The sequence below is a fragment of the Megalops cyprinoides genome, chromosome 7 (genome assembly GCF_013368585.1).
Source record: "Megalops cyprinoides isolate fMegCyp1 chromosome 7, fMegCyp1.pri, whole genome shotgun sequence".
In the NCBI taxonomy this organism is placed as follows: Eukaryota; Metazoa; Chordata; class Actinopteri; order Elopiformes; family Megalopidae; genus Megalops; species Megalops cyprinoides.
Window position 1 is genome coordinate 33,266,950 of NC_050589.1, and position 21,528 is coordinate 33,288,477.

The following is a 21,528-nucleotide window of genomic DNA, read 5'->3' on the forward strand; positions in this document are numbered from 1 at the left end:
AAACCACTGGAAGTGCTACAATCACATCCTTTTCTATATCCCAATAAAATCCAAAATTCAGTACCCATATGCAATAGTTCCTTTGATAATGCACTGGAAAACTGATTTTGTAGGAAATGTAAGCCAGGCCAATATGGCAATCTTACAGATTTTCAGTGTCTCTCTTAACTCACTGCTGAGTTCAATCACTTTTGAATACTGCATACTGGTAGGACATGTTTCACTGTAGTAATTTAAGTTAATAACTGAGTGAATCAAAAATCAAGGGATTGGATGGAACACAAGCCAGCAGTATCTCCATCAGGAACAGTGTTGCCTGCCTCTGACAAAAGCCATTGAAAGTCTTCACTTTGAGCACAAATTATCCATGGTCAAAGTGTCCATTCAAGTACAATTAATTACAAGTACAATATGGAGAGTATACTAGTGAATGGTTAATTACTTAATAGTCTTATTGGCTGCAGTCACTGTCAGAGACATTACTTGCATCCCCAGTGTCTACATGTACTTGCCAAAAGCAATGTTTTTTTCCTCTTTTGTTGGCACAATGACATTATAATTCCTGAAATTAAAAACAATGGTTATATATGGTTATGATGGCAGTGCACAATGCCTTTGCGGTTTTCCTGCAGAAGAGGAATGGGAGAAGGATGACTGTTTGAATGGATTGAGCTGGAAAAAAGGGTTGTTAGTGTATCCGCCATGGCTGCATTCTTCGCCTGATCAGCCGAGGGACCTTTGGGTTCTCATTGGTCCACTGACAGGCCCAGGCAGAGTGACCAACTGGCAACGAACGGTGTCCATTTTTATTTTTGGAAAATTATATTTGGCAGCTTGCCTTGACGACAAGGATCTGTGGCACCGGGGCAGAAGAGTGCTGCCGCACCGAATTCACAGGCCTGGCATGGCGCTTGGTGGTGTGACCGTAGGCGCCCTGGCCCGCCGCCCAGCTCACAGTGGCCTGCAGCAGCCTCCACACCTGCACAGTATCACTCAGCCCTGCACCTGCAGTGATCCAGCAGGCGGCCTAGCAGGAACAACAGGCAGCAGGCCCCATGAGGACAGCAGAGGAGCTTTAGTGGCTAAGTGCTCTCTGGAGCCTTGCACTTTCTTTAACCTCGCTTGTTTTTTTTCAGATGTCAGAAGAGGTTCATTCAGCCAGTTCCCCACCAGACAACCACGGGCCCCTCTCTGCTTCTCAGTCTCAGCTGCCATGGCCAACCTAGTTCTTTCCATTGTTGGATATTTGAATATGCCCATTTGTCCCTCTGAGATATTCTAATATGTCATGGTGAGAGTGAGGCCTCATCAGCCAATAGGTAGAGCTAATGCACCATGTCCAATTCTGTATTATCCCCTGCTGCTTTAAACCAATCATGGTGGTTTATGGTTAAAGAGAGAAGCCTTCTGATTGGTTGTATGCTTGGTTCATACAAGTCAGTGCACAGAACGCACTTGCTATATCCATTTAAAGGGGTCATGAGGCCTCATTCTCCCCTACCATGTCTTCATGCTCACTTTTCCATCTACCAGCCTGACAGGATAATGATAAAAAAGCCTCTGCCTTAAGTGTTCTCTCTTTTGTCCCCTTCAGCAAAATGCCACATCTCTGCCACATCACAGATCCCTAAGTTTTGTTTGCTGTAGATCACATACATTCACGATTTTACTCAGTACAGTACTGGCTGATTATTTTCACATTAATAGCTGTTTAAAGCCTCATAAATTGTATTCAGCAGGATAATCAGTATACAAGAACACAAATGCACAAATCCTGTTACTTTCAAATGCTGAATGCAATATGCCACTCGAAGATAGGTACAAAGTGTTACAGCAGTTGTACCGAATGCCCAGCTAGATAAAATTATAAGATCCGGAATCGCCCATGTTTCTTAAAAGAGTTTCAGCTTTCAAGAGAACAGACAAACTGTGAACACAAGGGCTGATGGATAGAAGAGAGCCAGTCCATACCTGTACATAGGCACAGATACAGTTCGCTCGTAGTAATCCCATGTCGAATGCAGGTCCGTCCGCGAGAGGTTCGTGGCATAAAACCTCCATGCAGCCTGGATTTAAACCAAACAAGAAGCAACATGAATCAAAATGTCCCTCCGGACTGGAAATATTCCTTATGGAAATATTCCTCATCACTGTGGTATAGTATGCTCCCGAATGGAAGGTGCACAATAGGAACAAAAGCTGTGAAATTTAAAATATTTTGTATAAACATCCAATTGATACAGTACAGAGAAGCAAAAGTTCCCAATTGAGCATCTGCTTGTTTACAGACAATGGAGCGGTCGACAACTTATGTCGTCATCTATTGTGTAAAGTATTTGCAGAAACACATAACGGACTTGTGTGGGTTTTCGCTGAAGGAAAACTAAATTCTAAAGTAGGCAGAATATCTTCCAGCAGCGTATGTAACCTTTTATCATAAGGATCAATGGGGTTCTAGACAGTGCTCTGGAGCACACCTGTGTAACATTTCAATAAAACCCATTTGCAAATGGCTGAGCAAGATACTGGAATTTGAAGAACTCAGGATCATTTGTGACCTGGACATTGAGAGAACTGTGGGGGAACAATCAGAACAACAGTTCTGGCATTTGAGTATGAATCCATATATAACTGCCAAGTCAGATGCTAGAAAAAAAACAACAAAAAGCTATCAAGAGCCCCTGTGACCTTCTCTTTTAGTCTTTCTCAGGCAAATGAAGGGTTAAAATGTGTGTCAAGTTGATTCCATGGGTTTGAAAGCAAAACCAAAACTAATCAGGGCCCTCTGGTTGCCCTTTGACCTTGTGACCTGGAAATTGATGGGTTTCTGGACAACACTCAGCGTAACATTTTTTTGAGGCTGTAGATTAAAAGTTTCAGGATTCTGAGAAACAGTGACACTAACATTCATATACAGTTTCATCAAAAGCTACAAGAACTCAAAAACCAATTTTTGTGAACCACAGAAGGACAGAACCATCGGAAGATAGAATGACAGCCTGAAAACAATGGGCCTCTCTCTGTTCGTAGGAAATAGAGACTCAAGGAGATGCTTATTCATACTGTCGTGACGCACACAGTACAGGACTTGTGCACGGGTCATAGTCGCAGTGCGGATATCTCAGCAGCCTCATCACAGCTTCAACCCGCAGCTAAAGACATGTTAGTGAGAGTCGCCCACACGGTGGGCTCATAGGTGAGTCCTGGAGCGTGATGTCTGGAAGAGACACTGATGAGTCATGACTTTATGATCAGTGCTTCCATTCCAAGCAGACGCAGTTCATCTCGGACAGCCAACACTTACGACTAAAATCTGTCAAAAGTGATTCGGGCTATTTTGTATGCCTCTGGCCTCCATGGGCACAAGGATTTCTTGGCTGTCATCATAGGTCATCAGTTTTCCACAGTGAATAGCTGGTAAAATAAAATAGCTCTGTCAATTCTGATGTCTCAAGGTTTATTCATTATATCAAGGAACAAATTTTAAGCTTTTAAGCTATCAAAATGGAAATAACAACAATCTAGGGTGTCACTACTAATCAAGCCAAAGAATGTTAGAATAGGAGACCTTGTAATATGATCAGTAGCAAGAAATGTGTCCACTGCAGTGATAGATTTGCTACACAGAACGTCCCACTGATAGTGCATCTGTGTGTACATGATAATATATAGAAAGGTGTGTTTGTGTGAATATACATGTCATGTCTGAGTTGTGTACATGCACATGTATGCGTGCATGTGCGTATGAACACGGGTACAGGGGTGAGTGAAGGCACGGATGTCCCCACTGTACTGCATTCATACCTCCATGTTTGTGCCCTGATTTCAGCGGTCGCTTCAGAACAGAACACACATTCACCTGGATCAGGCCTGCAGCAGGATTCCGCCTTTTTTCAAAATGTTTCTGCCTGTGCTGCTCCTGGACCTTCAAGGCAAACCCAGACCCTAGGATTCCCTTTGAGAGAGGAGAATCGTACAGTCACGACACATTAACAGCCAGCTGTGAGCTCCTAACGATTCAAATAACAGCCACTTAAACCCAAGCACTTAAAAGCTTTCATCATCAAATCACCTCTCTGCACATCACAATTCAAAAAAGTAACAAAAACAAATGTATGACAAAGTATGACAAAATATTTATAAAACATGCACCAACTTCCACAGGCCCCACAGTGGTGGAAGAGTGAGGCCTCATGGACCCAATAATGGTTGGTGCTACTGTGTGCTGTCAATCGCTGACTTAAATCAGTTACTTTGCTCTCCAATGAAAGACACCATGATTGGTAATGAACTATGAGTCAGTAATATTACACATGATATGGATCCTGCCTTACAGCTGGAAGTGCAAAGAAAGACACTCCGATGAGGGTGAAGGTTGCCGCAAGAAGTCGTCCGTTCCAGGTTATGGGATGCTTATCACCATAGCCTATTGTAGTCAGAGTGATCTGAAAGACAAAAACAAGATATTATTATAGACGCTCCTCCATAATTAATGTTGAGTCAAGCACCATTATCTGCGCATTGTCCTAATACTTCACCCTTATTGTCTATAAGGAATTAAAACATAAATGATCCCCTGTCGAGACAGACAGGAACAGTAAGTGCATTACTGAAATGCTAATCACTATGTTTGGCTTTACCGCTGTTTATAGAGTAGGACTGAGGTATTGCTTAATATAAAAAAGAGACTTACGAGTCCCCACCACAGCGCGTCTGCGTAGGTCTCAAACTGAGTGTTTTCATCTTTCTCAGCCAGATATACCAGGAAGGAAGCCAGGATGAGGCACAGAAAGCCGATATACCAAGCTGTGATCAGCTCCTGCGTGGATTTTAAAAAAAACAGGCCTTGTTAGAGCTTGTCAAATCTGACTCATGCTTTCACAGCTCCCCCAGAATCATATGATGTTCTCGGCAAGCTGCTAGACATAACGCAAAGAACATTGTCCTCTCCTTCTAGGAGGCTGTGGGAATCCAAGGCATTGCTCGGCTAATATTCCTCCATTCTCAAACATGCTATTTCAGTTTGCACAGCCCCATTACTTAGATGCCACCTCCACTCCTTCTGGCAAGCTCATAACACTTCGATGTTTCATACATTAGAGCTCTTAACTGATGGAAATCTTGCTCAGCTCTGTATGTACACACCCATGGAAGCTGTGTCCCATTACACCTTCGCTACGTGACATTTTGACACTGTTGGTTTCTGGTGTCACTTCAGTGCTTTTTAAGGTGCTTAATGGGTATCCGAGTTAGCACAAGGTCAGTGCTTTCTTGACATCCTTTGTGTAGAATATTAATGACACACGCTCTGGCCTGCTGAGAGCTCCACGACTGTGGCTGCTGGCTCGGGAAACGGTGAGGTGCAAAAGGGCCCGGAAAAAAAGACCTGCTTTGAATTAACTACCTTATTATACCTTCATCTGGTAGAGGTGGACACTACTGTTTATCAGACTGTTCAGTGTCCATGGCAACACTGTTCCATGAGAAATTACTCATTGAGGCCTGTTTGTTGAACAATATTTATTTATTTATTTATTTCTGCATGTCATTAAATTAGTTTTTTTTTTTTTTTTGCTGATTGGACACCTTTACCCATGGTGACATTTTACATATTATCCAATTATACTGTTGGATATTAAGTTAATTAAGCCAGTAAAGCTGTGTGAGCAACAGCAGTACCTCATGCAGCACTTGAATCTGCAATTATTTCCTGTGCATCCAGTGTATGCTGATGTTTATTCAGCAGCGCCCAGCCTGCGGCTAGTTTAGGATATCACAGGACTGACTGGCGCTGCCGCCTCCCATTCCCCTCCTGGACAGCCAGCTGTCCGTGTCTGTGGGCTTTCAGTCCAGCCAGGACCTTCTCCACCCAATTATAATGGCCGTAATTAATGTCCTGATTTTGAATATAATATCCATCTCTCCCCCAGTTCTGAGAGCTCTCAGGGTTGAGGGAGAGCTGGGAAATGTGTGGTATGTTTGAAATCTAGTAGCCCTCATCTGTATCACACGTTTGGGTGATAAAACAAATCAATGAGAGGGAAGGAGCTATAATGGCATAACTGACTGCAGTGGTTTACAAACATGTCATCCATGGATCTTGGTGATCCTTTGCTACTTCTTCTTCTTGATCATTCTTGTAAATTAACTTCGGGCTCAGGGTATTTGACCAGAATCAAGAGCATCTATTCAGACTCATTGTAATGTGGTGTGGTTAGTTTCTACACACTGAAATCTGTGTCAAATGTTAGTGTGGAAAAGTTCATAGCCTTCCCTTAACTGTCATACTGTAACACTTTGATTCCACTGTTATGCATTAACTCCTTGAGTCATTCTCAACAGAGCAGCATTAAAACAAGGGCTGCAACTACTGAACTTAGAAAAATGAGTTAGGATAAGACTTCACAGGCTCACAGAGCAAGCCTTCTCTTCACCAGGCAGATACCGTCCTCAGTCACACAGCGGAACACAAGAATCAACTTTAACATCACCTTGCACAGGGGCTGAATTCAAATCTGTGTAAACATACACGTATAAGAGAGCTTGGTGCTTAAATGATACTGCTACAAACATCCAAAACACATCCTGGAGTCAATATTAGTGCTTCACTGGTGTCACTTCTTGGCAGTTGTATGATTTGGTTGGACAGGGGTCCACTCAGACCATACCAACTACACAAGAGAAGATATGCTGATGCAGGGTGCTCAATTTTGGCAATAAAATCAACAAACTGACTTAAGTGGCTCTCACAAAAAAAATGAAAGCTGAACAAGTAATCGGGCCGACCGCAGATCACCCGCCAACAGAAGTAATGTGGGGCCAGGCACTGGTTACCTTGCTGTGGGCATAAACGACAGACCCCAGGAGCTTCCAGGTCCCACCCCGGCGGTCCATCCGGATCATCCGCAGAATCTGCAGGAACCTTAAACTGCGGATGGCAGAGGTGGCGAAGACGTTCCCCTGGGTCCCCGCCGCCAGCACTGAGATGGAGGCGATCAACACCATGATGTCTGCAGAGGGGAGCAAAATTCAATTTTAGTCCCAAGGACATGCGGGACGTATTGGGAAGAACTCAGGCAGGTAAGCAAGGCTGCAGGGATATTTTATATTACATTCAAAACTGTAAGGGGAGCTTTTCTCCTCTGTACACTCTGACACTCTGAGTAATTACCTCATTGATTTCCCCAGCGTGTGATGCCTAACACATTCTCTTAAACACAGTCGGCCGAACACAAGAGGATGGATTATGCATTGCATTATGGGAATCAGATGAGACCTGGGACAGGCTCTTACAGGGCCTGTTGCACATGCTCTGATTGCTTTACTCCTGTTGTGTACCCCTGTGAGTAGCAACAGATATTCTATATTATAAGCAGATATTTCGCCTCTGTGTTTCTCTCCGCCTTCTTACTTACTTATCTCAGAAGTTCAGTTGGCGACAGAAGGTTGCCATGTTGTCTCTGTTTCCAAGCTATCTACAGGTGTTCAGTTTTAGACCAGGGCCCTTCAAAAAAGTTCATAAAGATCCAGCAAATCTGCATACTTACAACTTCAACAATGGCAGAGAAAAGTTTTGGGTGGGAAGTGTAGGGGAGACGAGGTGTAAAGCCGTGACAGAACGTACTGTTTCATGTTTTGTATTACACTGGCTTCCCGCCCGCGGAGGGTGTCTGAGGGGCAGGGGCTGCAGTACCCTGGCGGTCCTCAGGTCTGAGCGGGGGCGGCGGCATTCTCACCGATCACGCAGAAGGGTTTGCGGGCGAATTTCAGCCTCCCCCTCCATCCTCTGTAGCGACAGCAGCACCCCGCGGCCCAGATCCTCACGAAGTACTCCACTCCGAACACCACAATGGTCACGATTTCCTGCGCACGGGGATGGAGGATGACACACCAGAGAGGTGCACGCAGCTGGAATTCTTTTTTACAAGGTTTTATCATTTCATGCATATCAATGTTAACAGCTCGCTGCAGTACTACTCATCCCCATCAATGCAAACTAACACCAAACCACCCACAGTACTACAGATAAGTACAACAATACCTGTAAATGGACTTTGAAGAAATAATTCAGTATTTTCACTAATACTTACTATTTATGTTTTATTGTATTTGGCAAATATGTATGTGTGTGAATCTGAGGTTTTAAGACAACATACCAAATCATACCAAGCAGCCAGTTTGGTCAGAATTATGGGGTCACATTTGATAGGACAAATAAGAACATAAGAACATATGATGACAAGAACAGGCCATTCGGCCCAACTAAGCTCGCCATTTCTTAATTAAAGAGTATCCAAAACTGCATCAAGTCCAGAATTGAACACAGCAAGGGTCTCTGCCTCAACTACATGACCTGGCAACCTATTCCATGATTGATATTGATAACTCTTTGTGTAAAATAATATTTCCTTATATCAGTGCGGAATATTTGTTCTGCAATGACACAAGTGCATACCAGAATATACAAGGCATCTTCTGAGCTTTTTTCATACTCCTTGATTGTGGAGAACACAGAGAGAACCAGGCAGGAGAACACCAACAGAAAACTGTAAGAAAGAGCAAACAGCATACGAAACCATCATTCACACGAGTGTGCCAAATGAACAAATAGCTCATGAGCAACAGAGACAGGGACCATTGCAGAACATTTGCTCACATAATTCATCTTTCCTGCTTCCATGCTCAATTAGCAAACTAAATGTGCCTCATTGGGGAGTCTGGCCAGGTAATTATCACCCACTTTGATTGGCTACATATATCATTGCCTATCTGCTTAAATGAAGCACTGTGGCGCATTCTGGTGCAAAATGGCTAGTGATTGAGGTGCATCCCCACCTACCTCTGCTCCCCTCTCCCCCACCTCATACACACAAACACACAAACACACACAAACACACACCTACACCAAATTACACTGAGATCTGTGAAAGGGATGAAGGACACTGTAAAACAGAGCAATTCATCATCATTGGCACTCAGCCGTCCCCATTTGTCCTCAACAGCTAATGGAGGCTGGGAGCTTATAGGAAGTGTGCCTGGTCATTGGAAGCAACTCGTTTTTCATTGTTAAATGTGTTACAATTCGTTACTAATGACTGTGCACAAAATGCATGGGAGGGAATTGACATTTGCCCCATAAACACACACTTCAGGCACAGAACGGGCGTGCCATATTCCAACACCATAGGCGGTATACACTCCACAGCAAGGACACATTTGCTTACGCAGTACTTTTGGAAAAGCACAAAGTAATTGTAAAAAAACTGGCCATTTTTAGCATCCTAAAAAGCCGCGCGAAAGCAGCATTGAGAATGCTGGCCTGCCTGAGTATAGGGTCCACTGGGAAAACGCAGGCTCTCATACAAGCGCGGTCGATTAATCAGAAGCTGCTGAACGCTACTGTTCCGTTCCACCCCACTCCCCACAAGCGCCCCACTTGCAATCCTCTCAAGATCAAAAATAGCAGCAGCGCCACATGTGCTGCTTTCTGCCCGACAGTGTCTACGTTCTGCATTCTCAGATCTGCCACCGTGCTGCAGATTAGGAAAAACGCCAGTCAGAGAACATTTTAAGACCGTCGCCTTTAATCAACCTAATAGTTAAAGCAAGGGCCTTTTCAAATCAGCTCTGCTGATGATGGGGCTATGAGGCCACGCCCCTTTTTCAGAGGGAAGAGGAGTCTGGCACAAACAGAGCAGCAGCTGAATTCGCTGCCAAGGGAACGTCAGCTGGTGCATTGTGGGATTTAGGGAAATGATTGATGATTTAGGGAAATAGTTGATGGATATGCCAAATCATGAGGATCAAGTTGCAGTAAATTGACTAGAGGAAAAACTCAGAGGCCTTGTTTTTTCTTCCCCAGTAGAGGGATAAATAAACACAACCAAGTCATTATTTACTCCTCATGTTCTTATGATTCCACGGTAAGTTGTGAGCAATTCAGAGACAACTAAGAGGCTGAAGTCACACAAAGTGGTGCCAGGAACCTAACAGAGCTGATGGAAGCCCTGAGGACTAGATGCTTTGCGGCTTGATAGGCTATCTCTGAGAGACAAACAGGGGCAAACCACTCCCCTTCTTTATAACATAAAGTCTGCCAAAAAAATTTCCAAGCAAAGCAGAAAATCCCTCATTCCAGCGAACAACATTAGGGTGGGGAGGGGGTTGAACCTGACTTAGAGCATTGGCTCTCTTGGTCGTACAGCGATCGGGTTGCCAGTACTCAGACTCATTTTTCATTTGCCTCGTATCTCCCTATGTCCGCTCCCGGGGTCACGCAAGGACTGTGCCAGCAAAAGCCAACTTTAGGTCTCCGTGGTGTTCCTCTCATGTCTAATAATTACATTTTGAACATGATGCGAGCTGTAAGTTCAGGAGAAATCCTCATCCTGCTTCTCCTCCTCAGCATTTTGTGCTAACTGTGCACTTTTTTAATGTTTATGTCAACAAATGTGAGGCATGGGATGGAAGGACCCACCTCATCACCAGAAAGAAGAGCAGGGCTAAACAGTAGGCGGTAAGGAAATCAATGCCTTTCTTCTCCGGCCATCCTACCCCTGTCAATTGCCTGTAGAGTGTAGTAATGTTATTTACGACCTCTGTCGCGAGGCATTACCGTCAAGCAGAGGGCACCGAGGTCCCTTAAGACACACACTCCTGTTTGCACCTTCACTGCCGAGGATCTGGGCCAAACTTCTACTATCCCAGCAAAACGTGTGGGAGAGAGTCAGAGGCAGTGGGAAAGCAGCAGTCCTGCTCATAAAAAGAGCTTTCCATGGGCCCAGCTCACATTCATGGATAAGCATGTGGGCAGCACATACATGTCTCACCAAACATCCATCTGTGCATGGTATCTGGATAGACTGGGGACTCACAGAATCCCTAATACTGTCTGTCCACTGATCCACTGAATAACCACAGATGCAGCTAGGTACTTGCAGTTGATTTAACTTTTTTTTTTTCAAGGTGATAGACTCCAATATCCAATATCTTTGGGGACAATAGTGTTCCAAGGGATGTATTTCAGTGCATTTGACTTGAAATATATTTGGCTGAAATACACATATCTCCTATAAAATATATAGAACATACTTAATGCTCTTTTATTGGTGATACGTTTAAAATGGCAGCCTTATACATTGAATTATTTGGCATTATTTATTTATAAATAAATTTTGCATGTGCTTATATGCTAATTTACTAATATAAAGGCTTTAGTGCTGCCTGCAGTAGCTGCTCAAATGACAGAAGTCTTCAAAAATCCTTGCATACCTTTCAGATGTGGGATCAGAATTATCCCCTGTCATCCAGTCCCTTTTAAGGAATATCAGAAATTAGGTGCATCCCATGCTACAAAATCTACTGATTTTTTCTGGGATTTCTCACTGTAAACCCTGGCCTCTGCTAGAGGAAGTGCTGGAGGAAGGAGGGCTAGAGAAAAGCTGGTATTGTTAGTTGACAGGGGCAGGGGAATGATGAGGTTGATTTGATGAGAGCTCTTTCTCTTGCCAAGGCGCTGGATTTAATGGGACGTGCTAATGGACACGACCTTACGAACGCAGCCTCCGGACCAAAGTGGTACTCAAGTAGCTCCCAGCGTGGATTAGCAGAACTTTCAAGGGCTATGCACAAGCCAGACAGGACTTATTATATCAAAATATATTATATCAAAAGTTGAACAACTGCAGTGAGCACTGTTAAGAGCATTATAATGCAAACGCCAGATTAACAGTGATACCAACACACTGGAGCGAATATAAATCTGCAAAGAACAATTTAAAGGATACCTCTAAACAACAGTCCTTTGGTAATAGATATTTAATAGTGATTAAGTGGTTTCTTTATATTTCTATAATATATCACATCAAGAATTTGAGTAATCTTTATTTATTATGTTTTTTTTTCTGAGCAGACACTAGAAGACATTATTCAGGGCAATTTACACAGCTTACACTTTTAAATGTTATCAAATGTTGCAGCTGGGTATGTTTTGGAGCTTGCAGTAGAGTACAACAACAGTGCTCTACCTAGGATTTGAACTTGCAAAACTCTGATAAAAAAAATAAATAAATAAATAAACATTTCCTTAAGCACTGCACCACAGAAATACCCTCACCTATTCACTTAGACCAGAATAAATATATAATTACTAAGTCATGTCTCAGAACCTTATCTTGCAGGTTTTGTTTTTTTTTTTTAATGTCACATTATAATAAACACTACCAGTGTAATAAAAGCATGGGATTTTATGACACTTCAGATCAGTAATCATCCTGTAGCTGAGTCATTTCCATGCTTATCACTGCATGAGTCAGGAGACATTTCTGGAAAGCAGCAGCCAGAACGCATTAGTCAAGCTGCAAGTGAGTGCGAATTACGGCGAGGAGTTCTGTGAGCTCTAGCCTGCCAGGGAAATAAGGACCGTGCAGTAAGTCCGTGTGGCACGAAAGGCAACACATCCCTTAATTAACAAAATTGCGCCGTGACACAACAATTAGGCTGCACTGCCATTCAAAAACACACGCCGAGCACCATGGGAACGGGAGCAACTTCTTAAAACAGGCTTCCTAAGGCCATGTCCCATTGCAAATCAGCAAGCGACTGACAAGAGGGGTATCATTATACTTCTTAAAAAGTGTCATTTCTGTGTAAGGTGAATTGTTCATTTTTACTTGAACAACCAGCCATGAGTTTGCAGTGCATCTGAAAACAGCCAGTATCGGCAATGTATTAAATAACTCCGGATTCAAGTCCCTAATTTTAGCACATTGATTTGAAATACAAGACATCACATTTTCCCCCAACCCAGGTGGCAATAAATGAAACAGGTTCATTCTGTTTTTGTTTGTATTTTTTTGACACAACACAGTGTGAGATCAGTGTAACATGAGTAAAAATAAACCTGAAACCATTTTTTTCCCCAGCACGCAACATATGTTTGGAGTGTGCATATTTAAAGGTGACCATTAGAGTCTCGGATTAAATATGTATGAAAACGGGAAAGGCAAAGGAACGGAAAAGAAAAATGCTTTATAAAATGGACAGACCCCTTCAAGGCACAGCTATAGCACAGTGGCCTCAGCATACAGACTTTAATGGCTTTCCTATAAAGGACAAGGAATCCATACAACCACGCACAGTGTCATTATTCTTAGTGGCTATGCTTTCATTAGCGTGTCGAAACAAATTTGTCTTGATGCTTGAAAAACAATCATTTGCAGCTGTGCATTGCACCCACCAAGACAGGTAGTTTCACTGAAATTGTTATATCAAGAAATAGTAATTTGCAATTTGAACACACGCCAAATCTCATGGTCATTGATGGCTTCAATTAATCATTCATATGAGGAAATCAGAGACTGTTAAAGCAGTCAAGCTTTAGTATAAGCGCGCAAATGCTACCCACTTCCATTAACTTTACTGTGCATGCGGGATGGTTGTTTTGCATTTTCCCTCTCTGTCTACTCACTACACTAAGGTCTAACGGTGATATGTATTCTAATAACTTTCATTTGTATGTATAAAAATTCAGTTTCCATTTGGCAAGTCGCAAAACAATTGTGACTTGCATGAATACATTACTGGCAACACAGTCAATGATATTTAACAGAATTGCAACCACGGCTTTAGACGATTATGCACTCACAGCCGTCCCTTCTGTTGTATGCCTGCGGCCAGTGCATTCCACTCACTCATCTGCTGCCACTCTTAGAAAACAGCTTAAAAGGTGTGGATCTTGATTGATGGATGATTACAGCATATCCATTTTCAGGGCCGAGTCTGATACACTGCACAATGTATAGTCCCACTATTGTGATCAGCAGGCTGTAAGAACTGCCCAGAGTCCAATAGATCTGGCAGGAAAGAACAGACATGAAAAGCACGAGTGCATGAGTGTAACACCCGGGACATTCTCATGACGTTAATGCACCGCATCCACCCCACCTCCCTGTTTTCTTCATGCAGGTCTTCATGTTACTGGTGGCTGCGCACTAAATGATGGAGCTAATTGAACAAAATTGCTCCCAATACGGCGAGAGGCTCTTTGTGTAAGCCATAAGTGGCCACTGCATTCAAAGTCTTCCAATGCATTACAGACTATAATTGTTAGTGGGGCTCTGGTTAACTGTGATCTGTAGTGTTTGTGAGCCCTTGGAATCACGTATGAGTGTGTCTGAGATTGCAGGCCTGCTCTCACAAAAAGAAGGTTTCAAATGTCTTCCAATGCACCAAAAGCAAGTCTTAGCCAACAGCACGTAGCTGGTTTAAAGAAGCAGGGGAACATTTCTACTCCCAGCACAGACCTGGACCCTAGGCATTGATCCTGATTTTTGACTTTTGGAAGAGCGGCTTGAAGCTCTCGTGTTGCTTGCATGAAAACAAAACTACGGGGGTCCTTCATGAGAGTACAGGAATATGTCTAGAACATGGCCTGAAGTTGTTTTTTTCTCCATGTTTTTCTGACAAGAATGAATTTCAGCGTGACTCATATATTCTTGTTCTGTGATTCTTATTTTTACTTTTAGAAATATATTTTGTTTAGAGTTATAAGAGTAATGAGGAGTTTATACCAAGGTTGAAGTCATAGGTTTAAATACCCAATGTGATATTGCTCCTGTAGCCTTGAGCAAGGTACTTAACTTGAATTCTTTCAGTAAATATACATGTAAATTACTGTATAGTAACATAAATCACCTCAAGTGGCCTTGCTGCTGATGTGTCAGTTACAGCTCCAGCAGTTTGAAGGTCTCTGTCTCCCTCTGGGCCTGCACTTAACAGCTTTTGTGCCACACCTTGGTCCCAACAGTGTGTCTTTTATTGCTTTTGGCATAATTCATAGCTGACAAAAAGGGGATCATGCTGAGAGAGCACCAGGAAAACAGAAATTAATAGCATAGTGCTCATAAATAACAACAATAAATAATCTTAAAACTCCTTTCTTTAACATTTTTCCAAAAAATGACCAGGACTATGTACACTTATATTCCTATCTAAACTCCACTTGTGCTTCTTGAACATCCATTATGTGATTAATAAATGAATATAGTAATAATAAACACCGGAATAATTTAGACTGATAATCACATTGTTGCTGACGAACCCACATGCAAGTGTGTTTTGCTCCATTGCTGAAATGCTATTTTTATTTTTAATAGTTTTCTGCATAATGTAAAGGCAGACATCCATGCATACTTCATTTAGATAAACCTGTCACAGAGGGAGATCTGAGATGAGAGATGAAAGCGGACAGGTCTGAAAGCAGTACCCTTTCAGGGAAAAACCTCACAGGATATTACAGCTGGGAATTTGTCTGACAGCGTGCATCACACGTTGAGAGACAGGGAGAAAGAGGCTACGGGTGTGCAGATCAGTCAGCAACAGCAACATCCCTAATGTCCTTTTCACACACACACACACACTCACACAGCTTCACACACACACACACACACACACACACACACACACACACACACACGCATACACAGTAGTGAGTCAGGGGCTGTCACATGCTTCAGTGAAGGCTTGCTGTCATTACCGCCTGCTCGGCTCTGACACACTCATCACCCTCTTCTCACCAGCCCTCAGAACATGAGGCAACCACTAATCAAACCAAAAGCAAAAAGGAAAATGGGTTTGCTAAAAAAAAAAAAAAAACCCACTTTGATTGCTTTTTTGGGCACTTGTTTTTTTTTAAAGTGCCAGTTTTACACGGAAACCTCAGAGACACAAATCTTTGAAAACCTTGAGTGCATTATGCATGTGCCCATTAGTGGCCAGTGATTAAAGCCCACTCAGTGAGGCAGTGCAGTTTACACTATCGATCAATCAATGTGGATTTCATAGACCTCCCTCTATGTGGAACAAGGACAGATTATCTTAACATAGTGAGGGGGAACACAGAGTGCAATCAGATGCAATCTTAATGTTAGAAAAGGAACCATCAGCAACGAGATTATACCAAACCTTCTATTCCGTTTCTAAGTGTTGAACATTAATTCCCATGAACAGCACTATTTCTCCTGTATGACTTATTTTTTTACTCTGTACAATATTGAGAAAATGGGAAAAGATAAACACATAGAAAGTCTTCCCAGCCAATTCATTAAGCATGGGTAGTGCTAGTCCTGGAGGGCCATACGGTCATGATGTGTATCAGTTCTTAATTGCGTTAATTGAAGTCATTTTTTGCAAAGGAAATTAACTTAACCAGTATTGCAGGTGTACATCATTATAAAATTGAAAGCCAACCCAACATCCTTTTTTTTCTTTTTTTTTTAAGTGGGAAGGTCAACTGAAAACTTATTTCTCACTCACTTTATTATCTGGGCATACAAGATAGGTATGGAAATGAATGCAAGGGACTGGGTACCCACTGAATGCTGCTGGAGATTATTAGGGTGCAAGATTGGAAATTTGACCAGGACATAAAGGTTAACGTCCCTATTCTTTTAACTGCAATAGAATCATTAATGACCACAGGGAGTCAGGATCTCCTCCTCCTGAGCATGACACCTAGTACGGCACAGTGCATTGTGAACTGGATTTACTTGGTCCAGTGGCAAAGGTACCCCCTACTGTTCCGCCTAAACCACCCCCAGCAGCAATCTGTCTTCGTTGGAGGTCATCCACCCAAGCACTAACCAGGCCAGGCCCACAGTATGAGATGATGTTGTCTGAGTGGTGTGGCTACTGGCACGGCAGCTATCTTTCTCTTTGATGAAGAGGCCTCCAAACACTGTTATATTTTATATTCTAATGGTATTCTTTCACAAAAATATTTCATATTTTCCTCACATTTTCTGATATCGAAAATGGGCTGAGAATTCTCCCTCTGCCCAGAGATACAGAGAATGATTCTGTCATCTGTATTGAGCTGTTTCCTGCCGGCCACGATTGATGGCATCTCCACAATACCGAGGCAGATATTGTAAGGAGACCTCACAATAGTTTTATTACTGACCGTTCCTCGCGCTTCCTATAAGCAATGAAAGGCCAATCCAATTTTACTGGCCTGCTGCACACGCAGCGTGACAGTAAACAGCACATATATCAAGAGGAAAGTCCTTTATTCACCACAGCTCCTCACATTGATCATGCTGCTTCCCCAGCCTACTATGGAATCAGTGACCGAATGTCACCGAACATCCTGTTGTCCCTGCATAGTTAGTGCTCAAAAGAATATCACCCATTTGTGTGGCAGCACTTAGCCTTGAAAGTGCACACCATGTAAATATCAAACAGATTATCATACGCACTGCCAGGCTTTTGCTAACTGCTGAGCACTGCAACTGGACATCAAAATGCAGCGATGAAGGCCGTATCATGGTATAAATGTTGCACAACGTATGGTTTCAAATAAATCTGTGGCTGTTTGGAGGGTGACAGTTCATATGCAATCTTTATTCCTCTCAGTTTAGACATCAAAAACTTACAGCTCACTCCAGGCAGTGTTTTTGAAGGTGTGTGTCAGGGCAAGAAGTGTGTGAATTACACATATTCATTCTGTTTGATTAAATCAGGCCAAACCTGCCCCATTAAACTGGACCAGAACTGCGACGCAATGGCGGAGTGGTGTCTCGCTAGCTCCAGCTCAGAGAACAGGGATTCTTAATATCACTTCACATAACTAGCTCTGTCTCTCTCTCGGATGCAAGGCAGGTGGATGCGATTTCAGCCGTTTGATATAAATAGCAGCTCCTGGGAGGTTCAGACAGCCCAAAAACTGCTTACATTTAGCATTTTGCCCCCACCCCAGTGTGAAAGCGGATCCCGGGAGCAGCAAAGTCAAGGAGGGTGACGAGCGTCTTCGAGGACCCCCGGCCAGCCGGGGGGACGGGTTTTTTCAGCCTCATTAGGCAGCTGGCCTGTCCCCGGTGGACTGGCGGGTGACACCAGCGATGTGCGGACGCACAGCTGCAGCTGTCGGACTCCAGCGGGCCAGCAGTTGTTCTCGCATAATTAGTCCCTCTCGAAAATTACTGCCTGCAGCATCGCGGGGAGCACAACAGAAATCTGGATAAATCTGAATGAATTCAAAAACAAGCACTGTATGTTTCTGCCCTCTTTTTCATCCTCACAAGGAGAGGTCGTACATGGCTAAATCATACAGAATTCATTTTTCAGAACAGTTCCATTTGGGGTTAAAAAGCCAGCATAGACACAGTTATGAACAGATTCTGGCAACTCTGTCTCTGATTTGTACAACCACATATTAAACAGTGGTTAACCTCAACCAACTGCCAACTGGGGACTTAAAAAGGAATAACATGTGTAGTGTTTTCCTGCCTCCTGCAGCTGAAAATTAATACCATTATGTGAGCAATTAGCATTTAATAGCTTACTTTTCAGTTCCTTTCAGACAATCAGCACAGAACTGTAGTACATATCTGGTGGGGATTGCTGGAAAGTGCTATGATATATCATATATCTTTAAATGCATGGATGAGGTGGATCCTGAAATGGCAGCTTTGAAAAAGGTTTCTGAAATGCTATCAGCTGCATGGGGAGAGCTGCATTGTTTTGAGCAGTCTCTTCAATAAGGACAGGTTTTTAAAAAAACACTATTTAAATCCATAATATAAATAATGTGATACTCTGAGATATTAGAGAATCGTGGCACACATTTTTTCAAGTCAAATGTGAAACTATTTCAGCATGTGTCTGTGATTCACACTTGGAAGCAATTAACTGGAAAAGACAAGCTACAGTAAATGTCAGATGTGCCAATATTTAGTTACCATTATTTTATGATGGCCAAATTAAGTTATGGGAGGTAAAAAAAAAAATCCAATATAAGATATGCAATATACTGGCAGGTGCTGGAGATGAAAATTTATCTGGAGGATAACAATATGGCTCTGTGTATATCACAAAAGCTCAACATAAGTTTATACAATAAAATATAAAAGCTGGAAAAGAACTAGCCCATGGCATTGTTTTGCGTGACCTCAATCTATCATCTCCCCATGCAATGATTGGATTGTGTTTGTACTCTTTAAAAAAATAGTCCAGCTATACGATAGTACGGATTCAAGTTGTAACCTTGGACCACAAGCAGTCAATGCAATGCTTCATTCAGCTGTTACTAATTGGAAACTTTGATTATCAAAGCAATAGATGTGCCACCTTCAAAGTTGAAAGCCTTGGGTGACTCAGATTTGCTAACTATCACCAGTGATAAATAAAAAGTCAGCACAGAAGTACTTTTTCTTTGACCTGGAAAACAGAAAAATAGAAATAGGTGGCCCAGTTGTGGAGCAGAGGTTCAATCATTAGATTCACAGAAAAGGGCCTGTGATTTCAGATCCCAACCAGGCCAGCTGTGTACCTAAATCCCGTTCAAGGAAAATGACTATAGCAAAAATATAGTGAGTAAACAAATGCAGCACAAGATTGATATTCTGAAATGAAGAGTGGTAAGGAGATACTTGGAAGAAACAAGGAGTCTTGGCAGCTGATACAGACCCATTGATTGGCAGATTTGTGCAGCTAAGCAAGACATCCCTGACATTTCAATCTTAATATTAGCGTCAATGACTAGTGCAAAGCAACGGAGTAAAAATGTTTTCCAAATCTTCTTTCCTATACAGCAACACACAGAGGTTGTGTTTTTCTCCCTCATAAAATACCTTCTTGAAAAAATTGTTGAAAGTCAACGTCTTTTCGTGCATCCTCTCCTGGAATTCTAAGTATTAACTGAGAATATAACTGAGTGCAGCCATTACTATTCAAATTCAAACCAGCCCATTCATTCCTTGAACTCTCCACTGCCTTGCTGAAGCAGGACAGTGCAGTTATTGCCCATAGAGAGCAATCTCCTTCAATGAAGTATGATCCGAAGTGGAACACAGTGATGGAAACTTCACACTGTAATCCTAATAATATCATCCAACCCCACCCCCTAAAAATTAAATAAGTAAACCTGTTGGGCTAAGGAGAGGTTCCCTGAGGTGCCCGATCTTCCAACATCAGCCCCACCGAGATATTATCATCAGCTAAGGGTACTGAACGTTTGGTTGCCTCTGTTATACAGACGGCAATAAGAGACAGTGTTGCACAAAGCAACTGACCCGTGTGGAAGAATAGATGCCCAGAACACACTCCAAGTAGGTCACAACCAGGCGATGAAAGTTTTTATAACTTTTTAACGTTGAGGAAATCTCTGCGTCAGCAAAAAAGCCATGGAAGACATATGTTCCTCTCCTTCTTCTCAGGGCACTCTGACCCACCGAGACTGGAAGTGGGACTCAAGGAGAGGAAGACCTTGAAGAAAGGAACGGGGCAAGGCTGCTCTCCCGTGACAGGATTGCATTTGAAGAGTCGGCCCAGGATATCGATCCTTCCCACAGGGAAACAGAGAAAACCCAGATTGCCCAGATGATTGAGCCATTCCACACGTGTCACGTCGAGGGGAACTTTCTTTTGATGCTATTAGGGGTGTGGGGGCTGCGGGGTGAGGAGGATGAGGAGGGGTATCTACCATAACCACTCTCTCTGTTGCTTTGTCGTTAGCTTTGAACAATTCTCATCACAATTGTTAAATTCCACCGATGGTTCCACATCATCTTGACTGCTGTGGTCACTGACATTGATAAAAAGTACTGCGCACAAATATTTTTAAAATACCATCTTAAATTAAATTCATTACCCAAATTGAAGGTCCCCTAGCAGTATGCAGGCAGAAAGCCAGATATTTGAGGGTTGTGGCTTTAATTCGTGCATCTTTGAATCGAGAGTCACCCGGCTGAACTTTCCTTTTTTCTTTTCTGCTTGCTAAGTGCAATCTATGCATTTAGAGATTGTAAGGGGAAAAAAAAACACTAAAGCGACTGCAGGAGACTGAAGTCAGCACACTGCACTTTTATAAATCAGTAGCTGGAAAGAAAACAAGACCTGAGAGATTAGACGCAGCAAGGAGAAGGGGTATAAATTATGAATCAGAAGGTACTCTACTCTTCAACATTTCATTTTGGAGACATGGTTACTTCTCTCATTATTCTTTGCAAAAGAATAACTGGAATGTGGACACAAAGGAAAAATAATATGCATCATAGTTAAGCTGAGGCTTGTGTCACAAGTCCACAGGCTCGCTGACAGAATAGCTATATTTGATAAATAAAGAATTTTTTTCTGTTCTCTCAATAGAATGTCTGACATCAGCGTTTAACATGCCAACCTGCCTTTCTTGTATCTACGATGATGATCACCATATTGTCGGCTCATGTTTCTGTTCTATATTTAATCAGCTATGCAAAAATATTCCAAAGATTCAATACCGGAGGAAAGAGTAATTTCAACAAAGTTTTCCGCCTTGTTTCAAGTCAATCCGCCAAAGACATTAAACTGGCAGCTCAGTCAAAGTCTCAACCAAACACCTGGCCCTCCTACAAAGCCACATACGACACAATTGCTTCACATAGACTTCATAGACAAATTAATTCTCGTTCAGAACAGTCGATACTTCAGAGATTACTGTCTTTATCGCGAATACAGTATATCGTTCAAAATGTTTGGGCTCTGCAAGTGTCC

General features: G+C 42.5%; 1 protein-coding gene across 2 annotated transcripts in view; it reads right to left on the reverse strand.

Annotated features, from left to right (window-relative positions):
* Positions 1 to 21,528, reverse strand: part of LOC118780504 (potassium voltage-gated channel subfamily KQT member 2-like) — a 42,760-nt gene that overhangs the window by 19,874 nt on the left and 1,358 nt on the right. For both annotated transcript variants that reach the window (XM_036533035.1, XM_036533034.1), the window contains exons 2-8: positions 8,456 to 8,546; positions 7,737 to 7,863; positions 6,835 to 7,010; positions 4,694 to 4,819; positions 4,335 to 4,445; positions 3,860 to 3,955; positions 1,972 to 2,066 (exon numbers count right to left, since the gene is read on the reverse strand). In XM_036533035.1, the coding sequence (XP_036388928.1) occupies positions 1,972 to 2,066; positions 3,860 to 3,955; positions 4,335 to 4,445; positions 4,694 to 4,819; positions 6,835 to 7,010; positions 7,737 to 7,863; positions 8,456 to 8,546 (822 nt within the window). The remainder of the gene's footprint in view (positions 1 to 1,971; positions 2,067 to 3,859; positions 3,956 to 4,334; positions 4,446 to 4,693; positions 4,820 to 6,834; positions 7,011 to 7,736; positions 7,864 to 8,455; positions 8,547 to 21,528) is intronic.